Source organism: Pleurodeles waltl, chromosome 12, assembly GCF_031143425.1.
Source record: "Pleurodeles waltl isolate 20211129_DDA chromosome 12, aPleWal1.hap1.20221129, whole genome shotgun sequence".
NCBI lineage: Eukaryota > Metazoa > Chordata > Amphibia > Caudata > Salamandridae > Pleurodeles > Pleurodeles waltl.
The window spans coordinates 50421655-50440802 of record NC_090451.1 but is presented as its reverse complement, the minus strand read 5'-3'; the positions used below and the strand labels follow the sequence as shown (position 1 = coordinate 50440802).

Genomic DNA, 19148 nt, shown 5'->3' with positions numbered 1-19148 from the left:
AGTAAATGTATCCTTCTAGCTAAGACTGAAGCCTGCCCTGTGTTTGCCAGTTTGTGAAATAATGATCCAAAGGTGTTGCTAACATCCATTTTATTACTAAGTAAGACACAAGTCTCACAGTAAACTCAGCAAAACACATTTTAACTGGCTGCCCTCTTGCTAGTTTACTATTTACGGATTTGTGATCTCAAATTGTATTTTTTTATGAAAATGTTTCGGCCAGTTGTTTAGAATAATGATAAGTGCCACCACGCTGATCATCTGTGCAGTTCTTTTTATTTGTTAACACTTAAAATTAAACATAAGGGCTTTCAAGAACCCACCAATAAGAGGTACTGTGCCCTTGTACTGTTCCTTGTGCAAATGAATGTGTGAAACACCAGCCATTGTGATTATAAAAACAGAACTTGTTTTGACTAGGGTTTGCCATGGTCTGGTGGCTTTGTAGTGCTGCCAACTAGGGGCGGAGCTCCCAACTCAGCGGCACGCACAGGAAACGATGGGAAGCGGAGTCCGCCACCCTGCAAGTTCCATACGGCTCACCAGAGTAGACGCGTAAACTCAATGAGCTATCACAATGGCTTATCCTGTGACTTACCTGTGGGAATGGACAGTGGCGACAGTGGCCGCGACAGGGTGGGGGACGGTGTGCCAACGACCAGGCTCTTTCTGTTACTGCTTCGACAGCTGCAGAGAGAAAGGAAACATGACCTCAGAATTACGACAACAGAAAGCAGAACATGACTTAAATCAGGAACATTACTTAAGGCAGGCGGCTTCCTGAGAAAAACGATAGGTCAGCACTTCACTTTGTGCAGTTTACTCTCGGTAATCATATTAGAAAAGTGAACAAGGCCAAGTGCTTATAGGCAAGGTACATACGAGAGAGCAGCTGACATTTACGCACTGTAATGTAAATCCCTTCAGCAAGAGAACTGAAACATAACTACACCAAAGTCTCCAAAAGGAGGGCTCCAGACAAATATTTCTGTACCTGGAACTGTTCCTTTCAGAGAATTTTTGGGCTGTATGCGTAGAAAGAAGCAGGCCTGAAACTATCTAAAAAGGTAAGCACGCCGTTTGGAAGGGGGTAACTACTGTAACAAAAATTACTCATTTTAGTTACATATCACAGTAAAAAAAAATATATATAGATATTTATTTGCCCTCATAATCCATGAGAGATTTGGTTATAAACGAGGTAGGTGAGAGCTTAGTCCAACCAGAAGAGTATTTAACTTACTAAAAGAGAAATCAACAATTGCCTAGGAATGCAGAGCAGCAGTTTTATAATATTAGGTTACACTAAAAGGCTTTTTAGGGTCGAGCCTGCGTCGCATGCGCTTGGGCATGCGTATCGCTAGCGAGACGCTTTAGGAATTAGAAAAGGGCTCGGAGCCCCGTCCACGTCACGTCAGTGTCTTTCATTGGTTCGTGGGCTTGACTGTTCAAATCTGCTTGCTTTCATTAGTGGAAGGCAGGCATACGTCATGCCTTTTCCGGTGGTTAGCCCTCCTCGAGCGCAGCGACCAAGTACAGAAAACATGCGAGACTCGCTGTTTCCCGTCAGGTTTGTTGACTACTTTTTCTCTATTTTCACAGCGCGATCTCGTTTGGCAGAAGTTGAGCGCTTTGCATAATATCGACCCTGTTACACAGTTAATAGCACTTTTGCCAGTTACGTATATAATTGCACTTTTGCCGATAGGTTTCATTACGAGTGAACTGTAGCAGCGAGATCGTGCTGTTTTTTTCTTTTAACGTGGCAAGAAAAATCCGGTTGGGAGTTTACAACTGGTAATAGCTGTAACTCGGACAAATGCGAGACCCTAGTGCATTGCAAATGCTTGCTTAAGTCCTGGAAGCCAGATCCCAAGGGCTCTCTGTGGGCAAGGGAGGTCAACGACCACATTGTATCAACAGAATTGCCTGATTGGCTGCACCCAGAGGAGGATTCTCTGACCAAGAGAGAAATAACAAAGAACTGTACGAGACCGGTAGGTCCCAATCTCCAATGCTGGAAGAGGGAACTCGAGCGCTGGGCAGAATACAAAAGCCTAGTGTTAAAACTAAAACGCAGATAAGGCAGGGGCTCCCCAGAGATAACTGGTGCTCGGGAACAGATAGGTGCAACACTGCAGGAAGAGACTAGGACATCCCTTATAGAAGCTAATGAGACCACATCATCACCCACCACATGGGACGACATTACACACACAACATGAAAAGCAGGCAGACCATGGGACGAGTCACTTATGTGCTTTAAAACTCAGGAACCCTAAAGAGCATAGTGGCACAACACATGCATGGCGCATCTAGAATTGATCTGACCATTGTTCGGGAGGTGGAGCGGGAGGGGGGGTGTGGGGCAAGAGGGAGTTGAATGGCATCACTCAACATTCCATGCTAGTTCACCGACAAGACGAAGGTGTACCTTAACACTAAAGCCCCGTGAAGCCACATTGGGGTTCGGCTTAAACAGAGGCCAGAGAATCCGAAATATCCGCAGACAGAAACATCACAGACTACCTGGCCAAGAACTGTGGGGCGGATGATATGTTCCTACTGGGTCGACACCAATGTTTGTATACCATACAACAGTTGCAATTATTGAGGGTTGCTTAAAAACGCTGGTTGATATGATAACAACTATACGATTGTAGAGGTATGCCAATTTTAGAAGCAGAATGTATTTGAACCAAATTTCAATAAAATCTGTTTAAAAAAACAAAAACAAAAAACAGAGGAGGATCGCCACCTCACATACTATTGGCTATCTGGTGTAGCATTACACTTCCAGGAAGTGCTTCTACTGGAATGCAGAAGGACTATTTTAATCATCACAATGTTTGTAACATTCATGTATTTTTCAGTGACAAGGGAGAGGCAATGGCATTAGGGAACAAGAATGAATCTATGTAGCAATAAAGATCACTAAAAACAGAAAAAAAAGAATGAGAGAAGATGATCGTAAGAAGATGTGGAGATGTCGCCGGTTGATAAGAATGTTTCACAACCTCGTGAGGAGCATGAAGCGCTATATTAAATAATGCAGTTGGGCGACCAAGACAGCGCTTTAGCACAGACAATGGATGATGAAAAGTTTACCCTCATGAGCCTAGTGTAGGGAGATAAACTCTACAAACAGAGCTGCGTTACAAGGTGCAAACACCCATGTATCGGGTACCTGGCGCAGCTGAATCTTAAACATATCGGCAAAAGTTTAAAGACCTGACTTGAAAAAGACACAAGGGAGAGCAGCTTAGGACTTTTTTTTTTTTCCAATTTACAGATATTTTACATTGCCCTAAACCTCAGCACGCACAGCTTCTGCTGATGTAGCTTCCACAGGCGAGCACTGGTAGCCAGAGTGCTGATTTCTGTTTACCTCCCACTAGCCTTGCACAACTTCCTTATTAAGCGACTTGAGGTTCGTGTTGGGCAACTGAACAAGTTCCTTCGGAGTCTTTACTTCCCATTACAAGTTCCCCATAAGATCTACATCTTCTTAAACTCACAGCAGAATTCTGATTTATTCACTTAACAAGACTTTTGACCCCAGCCGACTTCTGTCTGTGTAAATGTGGTAATCCCAAAACTGATGAAAGTATTCCTAGATATAATGTCCCCGAACTCACGTCCTTTGCCTCATCAACAACTGAGTGTTACGCCTACGTCAGGCCAGTTTTTATACTGCCTCCCTGCTTAGGAGAATATTACACAAATAGGCCATTATTCTGAATGCTCAGCTTCGGACATGTTTGTCTTTGTGGATCACATGCTAAGATTATTTTTTTGGGCTGGAGAAAATGATCCCAACACAAAGTACTTCATGGATCAAGCCCTACACTTGGGCCACGAGGCTAAAGCAGCAAGAAATGCAAGCAGCCTGCAAAAAAAATGCACTATTCTCTCATGCACAGTGTGCACACTGCACCATATATGTATGCTATTTGAGCGTAGTACGTAAAAACTAAACAAACATGATCTTCTGTTTTTGTAAAATATTGCCTTTTGGTGCTTCCTGCCATGAGAGAAAAAAGTGCCAGTCTCATACAAGTCCTCTGCAGCTCAAGATCCTTCTAGCCAGACCTAAAAGCACCACTGTTCAGACTGAGGAGGCAGAGTGGGTTAAAATCAAACAATGTTCATGGTGATGAGACTTAATGGGGATTCCCAGGAGTCTGGGCCCTCAGGGGCGCCTGAGTCATCTTCTGGGAATAGGTTACTGAGCCAGGAAGCCGGTGTTGTGACGTCACACAGGGGTAGTGCAGAAGTATGCCTGGGACCTCCCGTACCAGCGGAGCTGATGAAACCCCCCAGGTTCTTATACATGCATCTACATGGTCCATATAGGGGCTGGAGCAGCAAATATACTCACGCCCCCCTCACTCATGGGGACACATTCACCCATCACTGTGCAGTAAGAGAAAGGAGGAAAAGACTCTTTCTGAAGGGGGTGGAGGGAGGGGAAGGCTGGGGAGTGTACACGACAAACTGCGTCAAAGGAAAACAATATTCCATCATTCTTATTTTTCAAGGAAACAATTTTGAGTGTGTTGGGAAATCAAACGTACTTTGTAGAAATGTCTCATTTTAGTAGATCCCATTAGTTAAAAAAGGGAAAATGAACTATTCTAGAACATTAACTCTCAAGGCGCTACAATGCTGAATACATATGGACGTCAAGCATCGTGGGGTGTATTTCTTTTCCACAAGCAAACACGTATGCGGCTTCCAATTCTATAAGCAGCGTTCTAGCAAGAAAAATACATTAATAAAAAAGAAAAAAAAAGGTTTTTAGAATGACTGCAGCCCCACACTCCAATTGGCAGTTTTCCTTCGGTAGCCCGTCCACCTGCAGTAGACTTACTCCAGGACTTCTGAGAGTCGTAGACAAGATGCTGCGAGAAGCTTGGAAGGTGCCAGACGTAGGACAGATCTGAAGCTTGGAAGGTGCCAGACGCAGGACAGATCTGGGGATTGGAAGGTGCCAGACGCAGGACAGATCTGAAGCTTGGAAGGTGCCAGACGTAGGACAGATCTGGGGCCTGGAAGGTGTCAGACATAGGACAGATCTGGGGCTTGGAAGGTGCCAGACGCAGGACAGATCTGGGGCTTGGAAGGTGCCAGGCTACGGATAGATCTGAGGCTTGGAAGGTGCCAGACGCAGGACAGATCTGAAGCTTGGAAGGTGCCAGACGCAGGACAGATCTGGTGCCAGACGCAGGACAGATCTGGGGCTTGGAAGGTGCCAGGCTACGGATAGATCTGAGGCTTGGAAGGTGCCAGGCTACGGATAGATCTGAGGCTTGGAAGGTGCCAGACGCAGGACAGATCTGAGGCTTGGAAGGTGCCAGACGCAGGACAGATCTGGGGCTTGGAAGGTGCCAGACACAGGACAGATCTGAGGCTTGGAAGGTGCCAGGCTACGGATAGATCCGAGGCTTGGAAGGTGCCAGATGTAGGACAGATCTGGGGCTTGGAAGGTGCCAGACGCAGGACAGATCTGGGGCTTGGAAGGTGCCAGACGCAGGACAGATTTGGGGCTTGGAAGGTGCCAGACGCAGGACAGATCTGGGGCTTGGAAGGTGCCAGACGCAGGACAGATTTGGGGCTTGGAAGGTGCCAGACGCAGGACAGATCTGGGGCTTGGAAGGTGCCAGACGCAGGACAGATCTGGGGCTTGGAAGGTGTCAGACATAGGACAGATCTGGGGCTTGGAAGGTGCCAAACGCAGGACAGATCTGGGGCTTGGAAGGTGCCAGGCTACGGATAGATCTGAGGCTTGGAAGGTGCCAGACGCAGGACAGATCTGAAGCTTGGAAGGTGCCAGACGCAGGACAGATCTGGTGCCAGACGCAGGACAGATCTGGGGCTTGGAAGGTGCCAGGCTACGGATAGATCTGAGGCTTGGAAGGTGCCAGGCTACGGATAGATCTGAGGCTTGGAAGGTGCCAGACGCAGGACAGATCTGAGGCTTGGAAGGTGCCAGACGCAGGACAGATCTGGTGCCAGACGCAGGACAGATCTGGGGCTTGGAAGGTGCCAGACACAGGACAGATCTGAGGCTTGGAAGGTGCCAGGCTACGGATAGATCCGAGGCTTGGAAGGTACCAGACGTAGACAGATCTGGGGCTTGGAAGGTGCCAGACGCAGGACAGATCTGGGGCTTGGAAGGTGCCAGACGCAGGACAGATCTGGGGCTTGGAAGGTGCCAGACGCAGGACAGATCTGGGGCTTGGAAGGTGTCAGACATAGGACAGATCTGGGGCTTGGAAGGTGCCAAACGCAGGACAGATCTGGGGCTTGGAAGGTGCCAAACGCAGGACAGATCTGGGGCTTGGAAGGTGCCAGACTTTGGATAGATCCGCCTGGTCGGTGAACCAAACCCTACCTGACAACAAACTCCAGAGCCAACAGCAGCAACAGCATCCTCCTCCTCCCCCCCCCCCCCCCCCCACCCCAGGCCATACAACCTGTGTTTCTGGTTTTAAAACAAGAGCCAGACTGCAATGACGAGGCGCTATCATACAGGCGTAGTGAAAAACATGTTACTCGACAGGGAGCTGCACCCCTTACGCAGCCGGGGGCTATACAACCCATGACCTCAAAGGAAGGCCTTCTTCGTGCTGCTCCAGAGCCAGATTTGGACTTTTTTGGAGTGTTGCCCCATTGGCTACAGAAAGCTGTCTGCGGGTCAAATCTACAGTTTCTAATTTACATAGAGTGGGCTCCAGGTCAGCGTCCTTGCTGGTTGGTGATTGGGCGACTGCGGTATCTATCATAGTCTCTGCTCCTGACTCGCAGGCTCTCCTGCCTGTTCTTGTTTTTGTCCTGCCCAGGAGCATTCTGGTCTCACACTGAGTGAATGAACTGCACCCCTCCACAGGATACTTGAGAGGGCTCTCCTATGGAGTACTCAACGGCAGTGCAGGTGTTTACTTTTTCCTCTTCTCCTGTTTACGCCCCTAGTGGGAGCTCCCTTTTACTGCCCCCAATGCTCCCGCCCCATCTTACTCTCTAAGATTATTGGCCATCCGTCATTTGACCCCACCTACACTACACACACTGCATAAAGTGTTAAATAAAACACCCTAGTGCAGCAGCTGGAAAGTGCTCTAGTCACATTTTCCAAACAGAATTTTTATTTACTGGTTTGACATGGCCCTACCATCTTAGTTCAATATATATATTTTTTTTAATGGTCCAGACATTATTAAAGTGCACAATGCACAAGTGCGCCACAACGCTTGAATGCACATCCGCGGCCATCTTGGTAGAGGGTTTCTTTAACATGCAACTGCAAAACAAACCTTGGCAAAGCCATTAGCTCAACATTTCATAGCGGAGGCCTATTCGATTAGCAAATGTCAATTCATCTGGTTTCATTTCAGGTTATTTTGATGTTATTCTAGCAGAGCACATGTATAGCTGATTATTGTATGTTAGTGTAAGGTCTTAGATTTTTCTAAAAACAATGAATGTCACCTAAGGGTGTCCGAGTGTTCTTGGAGTGGGAAGGAGGGGCCTGAAATCACTGGTATGTGCCTCGGTAGCCTATAACAGAGGTGGCCACCAGTCAGCGTACAACAGAGGTGCCTCAATCCTCTGCACACGTGGCAAATGCAACCAGCAAACCTCAAGAGACCGCTTCCTTCAGGAGACTGGTACGTTTTAGGCCCTGGAGATATTTCAAGGGAAAAACTGGACTGAGTCATCAAATGAGTGTGTTTCATAATAGGAACCGGTGCCTCGTTAAAGAAAGCCTCCCCAAGGCTCCGAGTTATATTTTACTAAAGGCAGAACACACTCTTTCATATCCACACTTCAACAAAAGCGCCCTAAACTGAAAACTTAACCTTTTTAGAGATAATTTCAATTGGAATGGGCTTCACCTGAAACTAGTTTCTCGGATTGCTGCAAATGGGGTTTCTGGCTGGCTTGGGTAGGCACCTCAGCCAGGCAGGGACCACCACTCTAGTCAGGGTGATGGAGTTACACACCCAAGATAACCCCTGTTCACCCCGTTGGCACGAGCAGTCAGGCTTATCCCACAGGCAATGTGTAAAGGGTTTGCACAACCAACACAACACACGTGACGCAATAAATACACCACAAAGGAGACACAACAACAAACTGGGTTGCATAAAAACATCATTAGACCAAACCTGACGTATCAGTAATACGCTGTTGTCAGAACATCACACAGGTTACTAGTACTCTGCGAAAGCTAGTAGTAGACAGGTAAATATATTGTTTACTGGTATTCTGCAACACAAGCAGTAGTCAGGTTGTCATAAGCACCAAAAATGCACACATCAGAGTAAACATATTATCAGGAATGCCAAGACATCGTCCTGACTGGACATAAAATGACACAGTCCTATCTGGCAGATCATAGGCACATCCTTCCATTGCAGGTAATGCAGATCCTTAGTCAAAGCGACAAGTAGAGTTACACCGGCCAGGGAAGTGGAACCTAAGTGAAAAGGGACAAGAATATGCTGGGGGAAAACTGTGACATGTACAGAAATCCCTCCAGAAAACCTTCGACCTGAAGGCCCCAGAGCGACGGTACTTTCTTTACAACGTGGGCAGTCATCACAGATCCCACACATATGGTTCGGGAGCTCCGGCTCGCCTAGTGCAGTAGTGAGGGCTCCAAAGACGAGATCCTTTTCTATAGGCAGTTCCGCACTGTTCCCGGGGTCCCTCATCTGAAATTTTCCCCTACTAGCGGCGGAAATAGGCAGTGATCACTCCTGGAGGTATGTCCTCTGGGGGAAGGGGCACCACTGTGCAGATATGTGAGGACCCTCACCCCCAACTCTCAAAATCTAGCTGCCCATGATCGCGGAGTACAGCGGTAGGGACTCAGCAGCTTAGAGTGAGCAACATGCGCCCCTTCTGAGCACAGACGGCAAGGATACAGTACATTGTTTCAGGGCAAATCGCCCTCTCACTTCAGGCCAGCGGCACAGTTGCTTCACTCTGCTCTGCTTCTCCTTCAGCAGGCGGGCTGCCTCTGCATGTGGTGCAGCCCCAGCACCGCTTGTGCTGGCGTGGAATTGCCACTGCCGGTTGATGCAGGGAGACCGCCTTTGGACCTCCTTGCTGTCCAGCGGCGCGGTCCTGAGACCACTCCCTCGACCAGCACATCTGCACCTGACACTGTGCGCGATCCCTGCACGCCAACCACTATCCTGTGCTCTGGTGGTGATTGTCCGGCAGAAAGAGGGCCTGCTTGTGCCCCGCGGTACCAACAGATGAGCTCTTTGCTCGTACTCACCAAGAGGCTGCCGGCAGGCTCCTCTCAGTTTTACCTGCAAAGGGGGCGGGGGGCATGCGCACAGGGACGCTTTCCTGTGCCAGAGGTAGACACAAACGAAGCGCAGGTCACATACTGATTCAGAAGGCCATGATGCGCTCTGCATGCGCTGAAAACAGTAAAACAAGGAGCACTCTATTTGCACTGTACTCTGCCCACTGGAAGAAAACAGCACTCTTCTTGCGCTGGGGACAGCCACCCAAAAGTGCTCTCCACCTGCTACAAAGAAGAAAAAAGGGGGTAGAGGGGGCAGAACACTCAGCCCCTGGAGATCACTGGGGAAAAACAGGGTGGAGGGCAAGCAGGAGGCCAGCTCACCTGGGTCCTTGCAGAATAAGTGTTAGTCCCTCTGGGGCTTGATGTGCTGACCCAGGGGTCTGCTAAAAGTCAATCCAGTGGTGGTTCCTTGCAGCGTCACAGTCCCCCTCCAGCAGCATCTGGTTCCAAGTTGATATAGTGTCTACAACTGTGGGGGATAGCCCCCCTGTACTAATACTCATTTTGCACAGCCTCCAAAAAGGAGGAAACGGGGTTCCAACCAGCACTAACCAGTTCCAGGAATGTTCCCTTTCTCCTCCATTACAGGCTCCAGAAATCAGTAGGGGTAAACGAGCCCTTTGTGTGAGACCAGGTCACAGCCTTTACAGATCCATATGTGCCCGTCTCTACCTCTCTCAGCCCAGAAAGACCATTCAATATGCATTCTTGAGACTTCTCAACCCTCCCTGTGTATAGGCTGTCTGAGAGGTATGCACAAAGCCCAGCTGTCACTCTGCCCCAGATGTGGATTGGAGTCAAGCTGCAAAACACCAGAGCCATAAGCACAGAGAAATGCCCACTTTCTAAAAGTGGCATTTCTACAATGGTAATAAAAAAAATCCACCTACCTCAGTAAGCAGCATTGGTCACTACCATTCCAACCATAACAAACATGCCTACACCACCCCTCATAGATCAGACAATATCACTTAGACATATGTTAGGGTATTTCTAATGCAATCCTATAGGAGGAACAGCACTCACAGTAGTGAGAAACCAAATAGGCTGCTTGTCACTACTAGGACATGTAGTACATAAAGACATATGTCCTACCTTTTACATACACAGCACCCTGCCCACAGGGCTAGGTAGGGCCTCCCTTAGGGGTGACTTATAGGTAGTAAAAGGGGAGCTCCAGGCCTGGCAAGTAAATTTAGAATCCAGGTCCCTGTGGCAGTAAACTGCGCATAAAGGCCCTGCGGTGGCAGGCCCGAGACAGGTTTAAAAGGCTACTTCTGTGGGTGTCGCAAGCTGTGCTGCATTCCCACTAGTAGCATTTAATTTTCAGGGCTTGTGTATAAGGGATACCCCTGTACAAAGGACTTACAGATGAATGAAATGGGCCAATCAGGTGTAAGCCAATCATACCAAGTTTAGAAGGGAGAGCACGTGCACTTTAGCACTGATCATCAGTGGTACAGTCCTCAAAGTCCTAATAATCAGAAAAATAGGAGGAAAGCAAAACTTTGGGGATGACCCTATAAAAAAGGCCAAGTCCAACGGAGATACTTTGTCTGTTATTGCTTGATGGAAGCACCATACTTTGATTTCATACATTTCAGATGTATTTAAGTGCTTTAAGCTCTACCTTAGAGGCCCTTCAGCCAGTTGGATGTTGTAGTCTAGGTTGGAAAACGCCCACAAACTCTGTCAAAACAACATTTTATATTGCATGCATTTGTAAAGCGCCTTCCCAGTATTTGTAATGCCCCAAAGCACTTTCAGGAATCTGTTCGCCTATAAGTTTTAGGGCTCTCTCTGACCATAGTCACAGTCTCCTGTTGATGTACTACAGGATCGATACTTTCTGTGAGGCATTTTGTAAAGTGATGCTCATGTCGAAGGACAGTGGATTAATATCTTGTTTAAAGAGTACCAGAAGTGCTTACAACTAGATTGAGGACAAGGAAGTGCAGGAGTATCGCAAAAGAAGAGAGAATGAAGGACCCCCCTTTCCTTAGAGTCCTAAACATGATGTAGTGATTATAAATATAGGTCCTTCCACCTGGATCCATGCCGGCTTTCCAGAATAACTCAATATTGTACACTGGTTAATATAAACTGCTGGCATTGACGGCCCATCCTTGACCAAGAGTGAACACCCAAGGGCGAGTGACTGGTGCATAAAATGTTGAGATGGTAGGCATGGGTCATCTTTAGTAACACAAAAGGATGATGGACGGAGTGCTGAAACTTTTCAACCACTCAACCCCAGTCACATATCTGGGTTTAATCCATTGTTCTTTTGCTCACCATGCCACCCCAGTTTGGACCCAGCCATATGCAAATTAGTCTTGACCCTGTTCCTCATGGGAACAGTCCGGCCCCAACTGCCAAGCCAGGTCCTCCCTGGACTTGAAACAAGCATCCTGGGACCAGTTTCAGGGTATCACCCTTCACCAGCCAGGCTAGCTTGAATCCAGTGACACAGTGAGCAAGGGACCCATGTCTGGGCACACCCTTCCCACTTAGGGCAACTTTAGCAACACAAAAGGATGATGGATGGAGTGCTGAAACTTTTCCAACCACTCATCCCCAGTCACAGATCTGGGTTTAATCCATCGTTCTTTTGCTCACCATGCCACAGCAGGATGCTTGTTTCCGGTCCAGGGAGGACCTGGCCTGGCAGTTCGGACTGGACTATTCCCATGAGGAACAGGGTCAAGACTGATTTGCATATGGCTGGGTTCAAACTGGGGTGGCAGGGTGAGCAAAAGAACGATAAATTAAACCCAGATCTGTGACTGGGGGTGAGTGTTTGCATTGTTCAGCACTCCGTCCATCATCCTTTTGTGTTGCTAAAGGCATGGGTCATCAGCACGGAGCCACCCATTCGTACATCCCTCAGTGCAGGCGGAAATTTAGTTTACCACTACATAAATGTTGGCTCTACCTCAAAGTCAATCAGATTCATGTGATCACTTTTGAAACTGGAGATAAAGTAGAGATGCTATATCAAGGCTCAGTGGAGTGTCCTGTCGGCAAAACACGTGTCACTCAACCCACTCAGCTATCCTTTCGATTTATTGTCTGTTTATAGTTGCTTCTTTGTAGATTGAATGCTCAGGAAAATGTTGGCCTCAATCTTGCCTCATTTCATTTGTAATGCTGCCTTAGTCCATTATCATGCAACACTTAGCAAGATATTTACCATTCTCCACCCATGTTTTCCGAACTAGATCAACCAATCCATTTCATTCTCTGTGACCCATAATAAGTGTACTCTGTGGACACCTGATTACACAAATGCCACTTCCATTTCTAGAAAATCGACCAGAGAGTAGCCGTGCCGCATATACCTTATTCTCATCCTTGGCTACCAACATGAAAACATCCACTTAAGGGAAAGAGGCTGCGATACCTGGAACATCCTCTAAATAGATTAATTTTAAGGTTCTTCTAGGATTTTAGAAATCCCGTCTGAACTTTACACTCAAGCGGTGCCCACTCCGGGAAAACAGCATACACACTTTGGATATCACATCCCACCGTGATTCCAGGGGTTTGCCCTCCGCGACTCCCGTGGGGTGTCCATTTACAGTACTGTATTGATGCTCATTACGTCAAAGACTGGGCCTCTAGTGCCATGAGGCAGATCCAAAGACCTTACTCCCTGGTTCCTTACCAAAACTTGGATGGCTTGAGTCACAGCACTTCGGGGCAGGCTCAATAGTTTATTAGGTCAATCTTTGGTGGGCTCCATGGTTGACAGCTTGGCTTAAGAGTGCCCGACTTGGGTCTTCAGACAATCCTTGGTGGGCTCCTTGGTTCAATATATGGCCTCTTACCGGTGCTTCCAGGGTTGAGCCTCAAGTCCCTCCTGTGAAGGCTCCACATTTCACCACAAGGTTTCTTGATATAGCCCAGGATGGGCTTCATTCCCGGACTCAGTGAGACACATCGATGGCTGTTTCTCCTCTACGACACAGACTTCTCTTAAAGATGAGATTATGCCTCCACGGCTAGGTCTATTCTCGTACTCGCTTTCAACACCTCACTGATCAGAGACACCGCTGCTCCATATTAACGCAGGCGTCTGTACTTAAACTACCTCACCCCGCTTCTCACAGACAGTACAAACTGGAACCAAAACACCTTCTAACCAAGTATTCCAAAGGGGCACCAAGGAACCAGATGCAAGCTGCAAGCACTTGACACCCCTGTCAGGGGTACGAAGCACTATGTAACTGCTCCAATTAGTGAGAGCAGACTCCCCGTTTCATTCTGCAAAGTAGCCAAACTTGTAAAATAGCTTGTTCTAAATACATGGAGCATCTAGCAAAAAATTCACCACTCAATACAACAAATTAAGACTGTATACAGGTACACAAGTTATTAAAAATTCTTCTAATAAACAATATGACATTTGTTTAGAGAACCTGTTTTAGAGAAGAATGGTAGGTCGGAAAGTGAGAATGTGTTTGAGGTTGAAAAATATGATACATAGATTGGTTTGCAATTGTCATTTTGAGGAAGTGTGATGTGCCACTCGAAACAAAAGCTGCAAGAACCAGGTGTCATGGCCACGGCTAAGCTAGATGACAGAATATCTGTAAGGGAGACATCAGCAGTCAGTGAAGGAAAAAGTTGGGGTGTGACAGCAAATTAGTGAAGAGAAGAGCCATTTACAAACCTCAAGAGTTTCCAAGTGATGTGTGCTCTGCAACAGCCCCATCAACCTCCAGCAGTACTCACGTAATGGAGAAGTCTACAAATTTCACAGAAGGCAAGGGTTCCGCCAGACTGATCAGACCTATGCCACAACCAGTCAACAAATGCCAAAAACAATATGTAGGCTTACATTTACAAGAGTGATCAATATGGAATGTTTATGGTAGTCGTGGCAGGACACAGCTGCTTTAGTTTGACCCTGCAGGCAGATGTGCTCAAGAAAAGGGAGTGCTCTTGAACAATAAGGAAATGAAGGCCAGACCCAGTGCCAAAAATGGAAACAGATAAGATGCCCCAGGCGAGTAACGCACACTTTTCAGCCCTCACTGCCTGAATATTTACCATAAACGCGTCTGCTTTCAACAGCCGCACACCGTCAACAAACAAACCAAACACACCTGGCGCTGTGGGTACAGGACGAACGCGGTGGTAATCGGAGGATGCTTTTCTAGCATCAGCACCACTTCCTAGTGGTACCCTGCCATTATCGCCTATCGCTGATTCTACTGACAGGCTTTTTGAAGGCCCTTAGTTTAGGGAACGTTGAGGCTTTCACAACTCAGCAGCATATTTTGCCATCAGGCGAAAGGCGATAAGGCTCTCCTAGAGTCAGGTAGCCTCACTGGCCGGTCCACTTAATGTTACCCAGACACCATGTCTAAAGTCACGGACTTTTCACCTACAAATCAACACCAACCAGTTGGTTAGTTTAACTAAGTCAGTGAACCAACACCAAGACCACAATATAAAGAATCCATTACGTTGTCACACGATAAACCAGGACTGGAAACACTGCATGACGACATGGTCATGGCGTGAGGTGGTCGCCCTAGACAGCATTATGGAGATATGGATAAGAACAAGTAGACAATGCCGGTGGTTTATGGTCTTAGAACTGGACCCTCGCCCATCAACCTCTACCCTCCTCCAGAAAGAGCATCGTCAAGGAGCAAAAACATATACAACACATGGAATAACTTTTTTAAACTGAATATACTGAGATATATAGCATGATAGAACATCAGCATTATGCTGCTGTTTTTATTAGAGCCATCTTCAGTTTTGTTAATTGTGATACCATTATTGGTACTTTTATCAAATATAATTGCTCATTTAATGTTGGGTGTTTTTTGTACAAAGGCATTCAGGAAATTCTTCGTCCTCTTCGGTTTTAGGGCAAACTACTGTCTGTGAATGCTGGTTCACCTGAAGGAGAACTGGGTGAATAAATAAAAAAGAAAAAGAAAAAACATGTATTTTCTTTAAGCTGGTTCTCCGTTAAGGCGGGGATAGTGCGTAGACCTTACTAGTTTCCACTCTAAGCCACACAATTATCAAATATTAAATGTATCATCGGAAACACCGCTAAGGTTGGATGTTGTTGGATGTTGGCAGTCTCCACCCAAGTTGTGTCAGCCATGAGTGTGTTAACTCTTTTTGTGTACCAACTGATTAGTAGCCATCCAATGGTCATGTGCTCTTTCAATGACCCCACTGGTCGTGTGACAGTGGTCACCCTGAGTAGTTGGTAGCCCTTTCAGCTCTTGAGCTTCTGTCCGAGAGAGACAGCATCACCAGACTACTTATCGCAGTCTTCTTCTAGTTGGAACAAATATGTCATCTTGCCAACTGGTAGATCGGGTTTCCTGGTGCTCGATCCGTCCCCACCTGGCGTTGCACTGTGCTGCCCTGGTCCTCTATGCCACCCACTGGTCACCAGTATGGTTTGTCTGCGAAGGCTACAGGAAAAGCCCTCTTACTACACGATAGATTCATTAACAGATTCCAGTGTTGGAGAGGGAGCTAAGAGTGTGTGGTGAGGGGTGGGGGGGGGGGGGGGGTGTTGGCTTCTGGAGGGGAAGAGGAGGGAATAGGAGCTAGGGGTGCAACTGCTCCACACTCACTCACCGCCATAGCAGCTTGGGGCTTGTTGGAGGAAGGAGACATAAGGGTTGAGTGAGAAACTTATCCCACCACAGCATTCATTATGGCATGGGACAGTGGGGAAAACAAGGATGTTTTGCATTTGGAAATATAGAGTTATGGAATTTTGTCTGCTGTGTCTGCAACAGAATGTGACCACCGGTGGTAGCAGTCAGTGCTTGGCTCTGCTCCTGGTTGGTCTTCTTGTTTGGGCTTCTTTTCTACAAACTTTAACTTTTGCAATCGCCTTTCCAAGATGGCCGCTGCAGGTTGAACCCTTCGTCAGCTTGGCGCTTGGTAACTGGAGGCAATCGGTATGAGCAAAGGGATGTGTTTGGATTTTCCTTGAGTAGGGCTAGGTTGACACTTGTACAAAGAACTATCTTGTGTGGACCTGCCAGAGAGGCTACACACAAAGGTAGCAGTGTTGGTGGGCGAGAGGGAGTCAACTGGTCAGCCATCTCATCTTTCAGTGTGCTGGGTAAAGATGGCACAATGGGATGGCAGAGTGAGTCTGCAGAAGAGACCTTGTCCCTTGGATCATGGCTAACATGAGAGCAATGCGTGGAGCAAAAGAGCTCTACTGCCCATCTAAACTGGACCCTGGAGAAAGGACAATGAATACAGAAAGGCAAAGTCAAACATGGGGAACAGGAAAAACCAAGTTGTGTCGCCAACCATCAATACACGAACCATTGACACAGCGTACAAACATGGCATATTTCCCCGTCACAAAGCAAGTCAGTAGCAAACTACACAGCAAGAAAATGCCTAAGAGCATGTAAGATAAAAATACTTAATAAGTCATCAACAGTTCACCGCCGAAGCAGAGCAGGTAGGAGTCGAAAGTAGCCAGGGGGTACTGGTTAGACATTAGTATGCCATAAACAGTTGTGCAACATCATTTCTATAAACTTGCTTTGTCTACAAGTAGACTTTGGAAAAACGCCCATCAAGATACTTGAAGGCAACACATGGCAAAACAAAAATTAACAAGCAGTTGCAATACAATAGGTCTCGCGTTTGCTCGAGTTAGAGCAATTATCGTTGTAAATTCCTAACTGGACTTTTTTTGCCACAAATTAAAAATGAAAAGTAAAACAGTTGACATAAACAAGGCACCATGAGCGCGAAGGAGAGACACAAAAGGAAAAAGAAGAGCGCTTGCAGTCAAATGTATCGGCAAACATGCAATTATCCATGTAACATGGTCGGTCCCTAAGGCGGAAACAAAATTGCCTCAAGGACGGACAAATGTAAAGCATTTACCAATGATAACAAAGGATTTTTGAAAGGCAAGCCCAAGAACGAGTGATAGTGATGGATGTGCGGTGGGCGTGGTTATTTGCCCACAAATACGTAACAACATGTCAAAGCGCTTGACCTAAAAATGAAATAAACAAAGGGCCACAACCTCCATTTGCCCCTGCGGGTAACCGACTGACAAATCATAAAAACAACCCTGTACAGACATCCAAATCTGAAGCTCAGCTGCCTGGAGGCAAGACCAACAAAGCCCCTCCTCTTGAAAGCAGTCTGTGCCCAACACAGACCCGTGCGCAGTTCCTGTTTTATGCACACCACCCCAAGCAGGCAGGACGGGGTCAACTCATGGACTTCAAACTCATTAACTGCACTTGTATACTTGTAATAGACCAGAGTCACACTGGTAGCAGTATTCATACCATTGCCACAGCAGTGGCAGTAATTAAGATGTAGTTACGTTTATTACTAGAACCTTGAGTAATGGTACTTTTTGTAGTAAGAATACTTATGGCCTCCTTCAGAGGCTGGCCCACAGAGTATGCCCCACCTCCACCTCCCCGCCACCCCCAGGCCCACCTGCCCTAACATACAGATCCCCATCAAGGTTGCATGTTTTTTTTGTAAAACTAAAAGGCCCGCTCTATTGTTGTGAGGTACACAGCATTATCGTTCAAATGTGGTGGACCCCAATAAGAAATACACTAATACACATACCACCAAATACATAAAAGGTGGCAGCATGTGTCAGTCAGGCAAGTGCCAATAACTGACCAATGGTAGACCTGGCGAAGGTGCGACTCACAGTCAATCGGCAGGTCCCAGACCCCGAAATTGAAGGAGCCTAAGTTTGGCACAGCTCCTGATTTGACAAACTAGAAATAAGGCTCTGGGTCCAGGCAATGGTTCTACTCTTAGTATCCTGCCAGAGGTGGTGGTACTCATGGCACAAGTAGGCTTAGTGACACCACTTGGTGCCTACACGATCGCAGGTTCACCACCTGAAGCACCAACGGTGCTGGGAGCCGTAGCCAGCGGCTGTACTCGAAGGGAAGTACCACACGTTCAACTCCTGGATAAAGCACTAACACAAGCAGCGCTTACACAGATCACAAGAGACCGCTTGCACTTTAATACCGACAGGGCGCCCACACATCTGCATTCACTTTCTTCTGATGCGTTCCATTAAAAAATAAAAAAATAAATAAAAAAAAGTTTAGATATCTAAGGGACACATAATTTAAAAAAAATATTCAAAAAAATACACAGCATTGACCCCTGACAAGATGAGTTCTCGTGATAAACTGCATCTCTTACCATTTGTTTTTTTCTTTTGGGGGGCGTTTAAAAACATCAAGAAGAAATTAGAAAGAAGACAGATCACCACTCAAACACATTCGACTTACAATTCAGCAGCCCTAGAGCCCTGTTAACCCACCAACCAGATACCCTGCAGACACACATAAAAAAGTGGAACATCTCCTCCTACCAAGAGGTCTTAAAGTTATTGCTCTTACTCAACTGATGCACCGTGTGGCTGCCATGTTTGTGAATAGGCAATCCATCCTTTCCATTGTAGCTGACCTTGTGCGCATAGGCAGACTTTCCTGAAAGAGCTACCGACCAATTCCAAGATTGCCGCACAGGCGCACAAAAGGGATACCATATTTGTGTAGTAAAGATTTACAAAAACTTTGGCAAAGTCAAAAAGCATGTTACCAATGCCAGGGCTGTTGGCGTTGTCAATGCTTTTTTATCACAGCATGAGTATCACAAGCATGAAGTGCTCTACACAGAGCAGGCTTGCTCACAAGATGAACAATACGATGGTAAAGGTAGGTGGAATAGCACACTGCACGTATATTATTGCAAACATTTGACATTCTTAACACTACTCTGTCACAATTTCGGGAAAGAGAAT

The 19148-nt window shown here is 46.8% G+C and overlaps 1 protein-coding gene across 3 annotated transcripts in view; it reads right to left on the bottom strand.

Annotated features, from left to right (window-relative positions):
• MAST3 (microtubule associated serine/threonine kinase 3) overlaps window positions 1-19148 on the bottom strand; it is a 194460-nt gene that overhangs the window by 107320 nt on the left and 67992 nt on the right. For all 3 annotated transcript variants that reach the window (XM_069217416.1, XM_069217413.1, XM_069217414.1), the window contains one exon: window positions 599-687. In XM_069217416.1, coding sequence (XP_069073517.1) covers window positions 599-687 — 89 coding nt within the window. The remainder of the gene's footprint in view (window positions 1-598; window positions 688-19148) is intronic.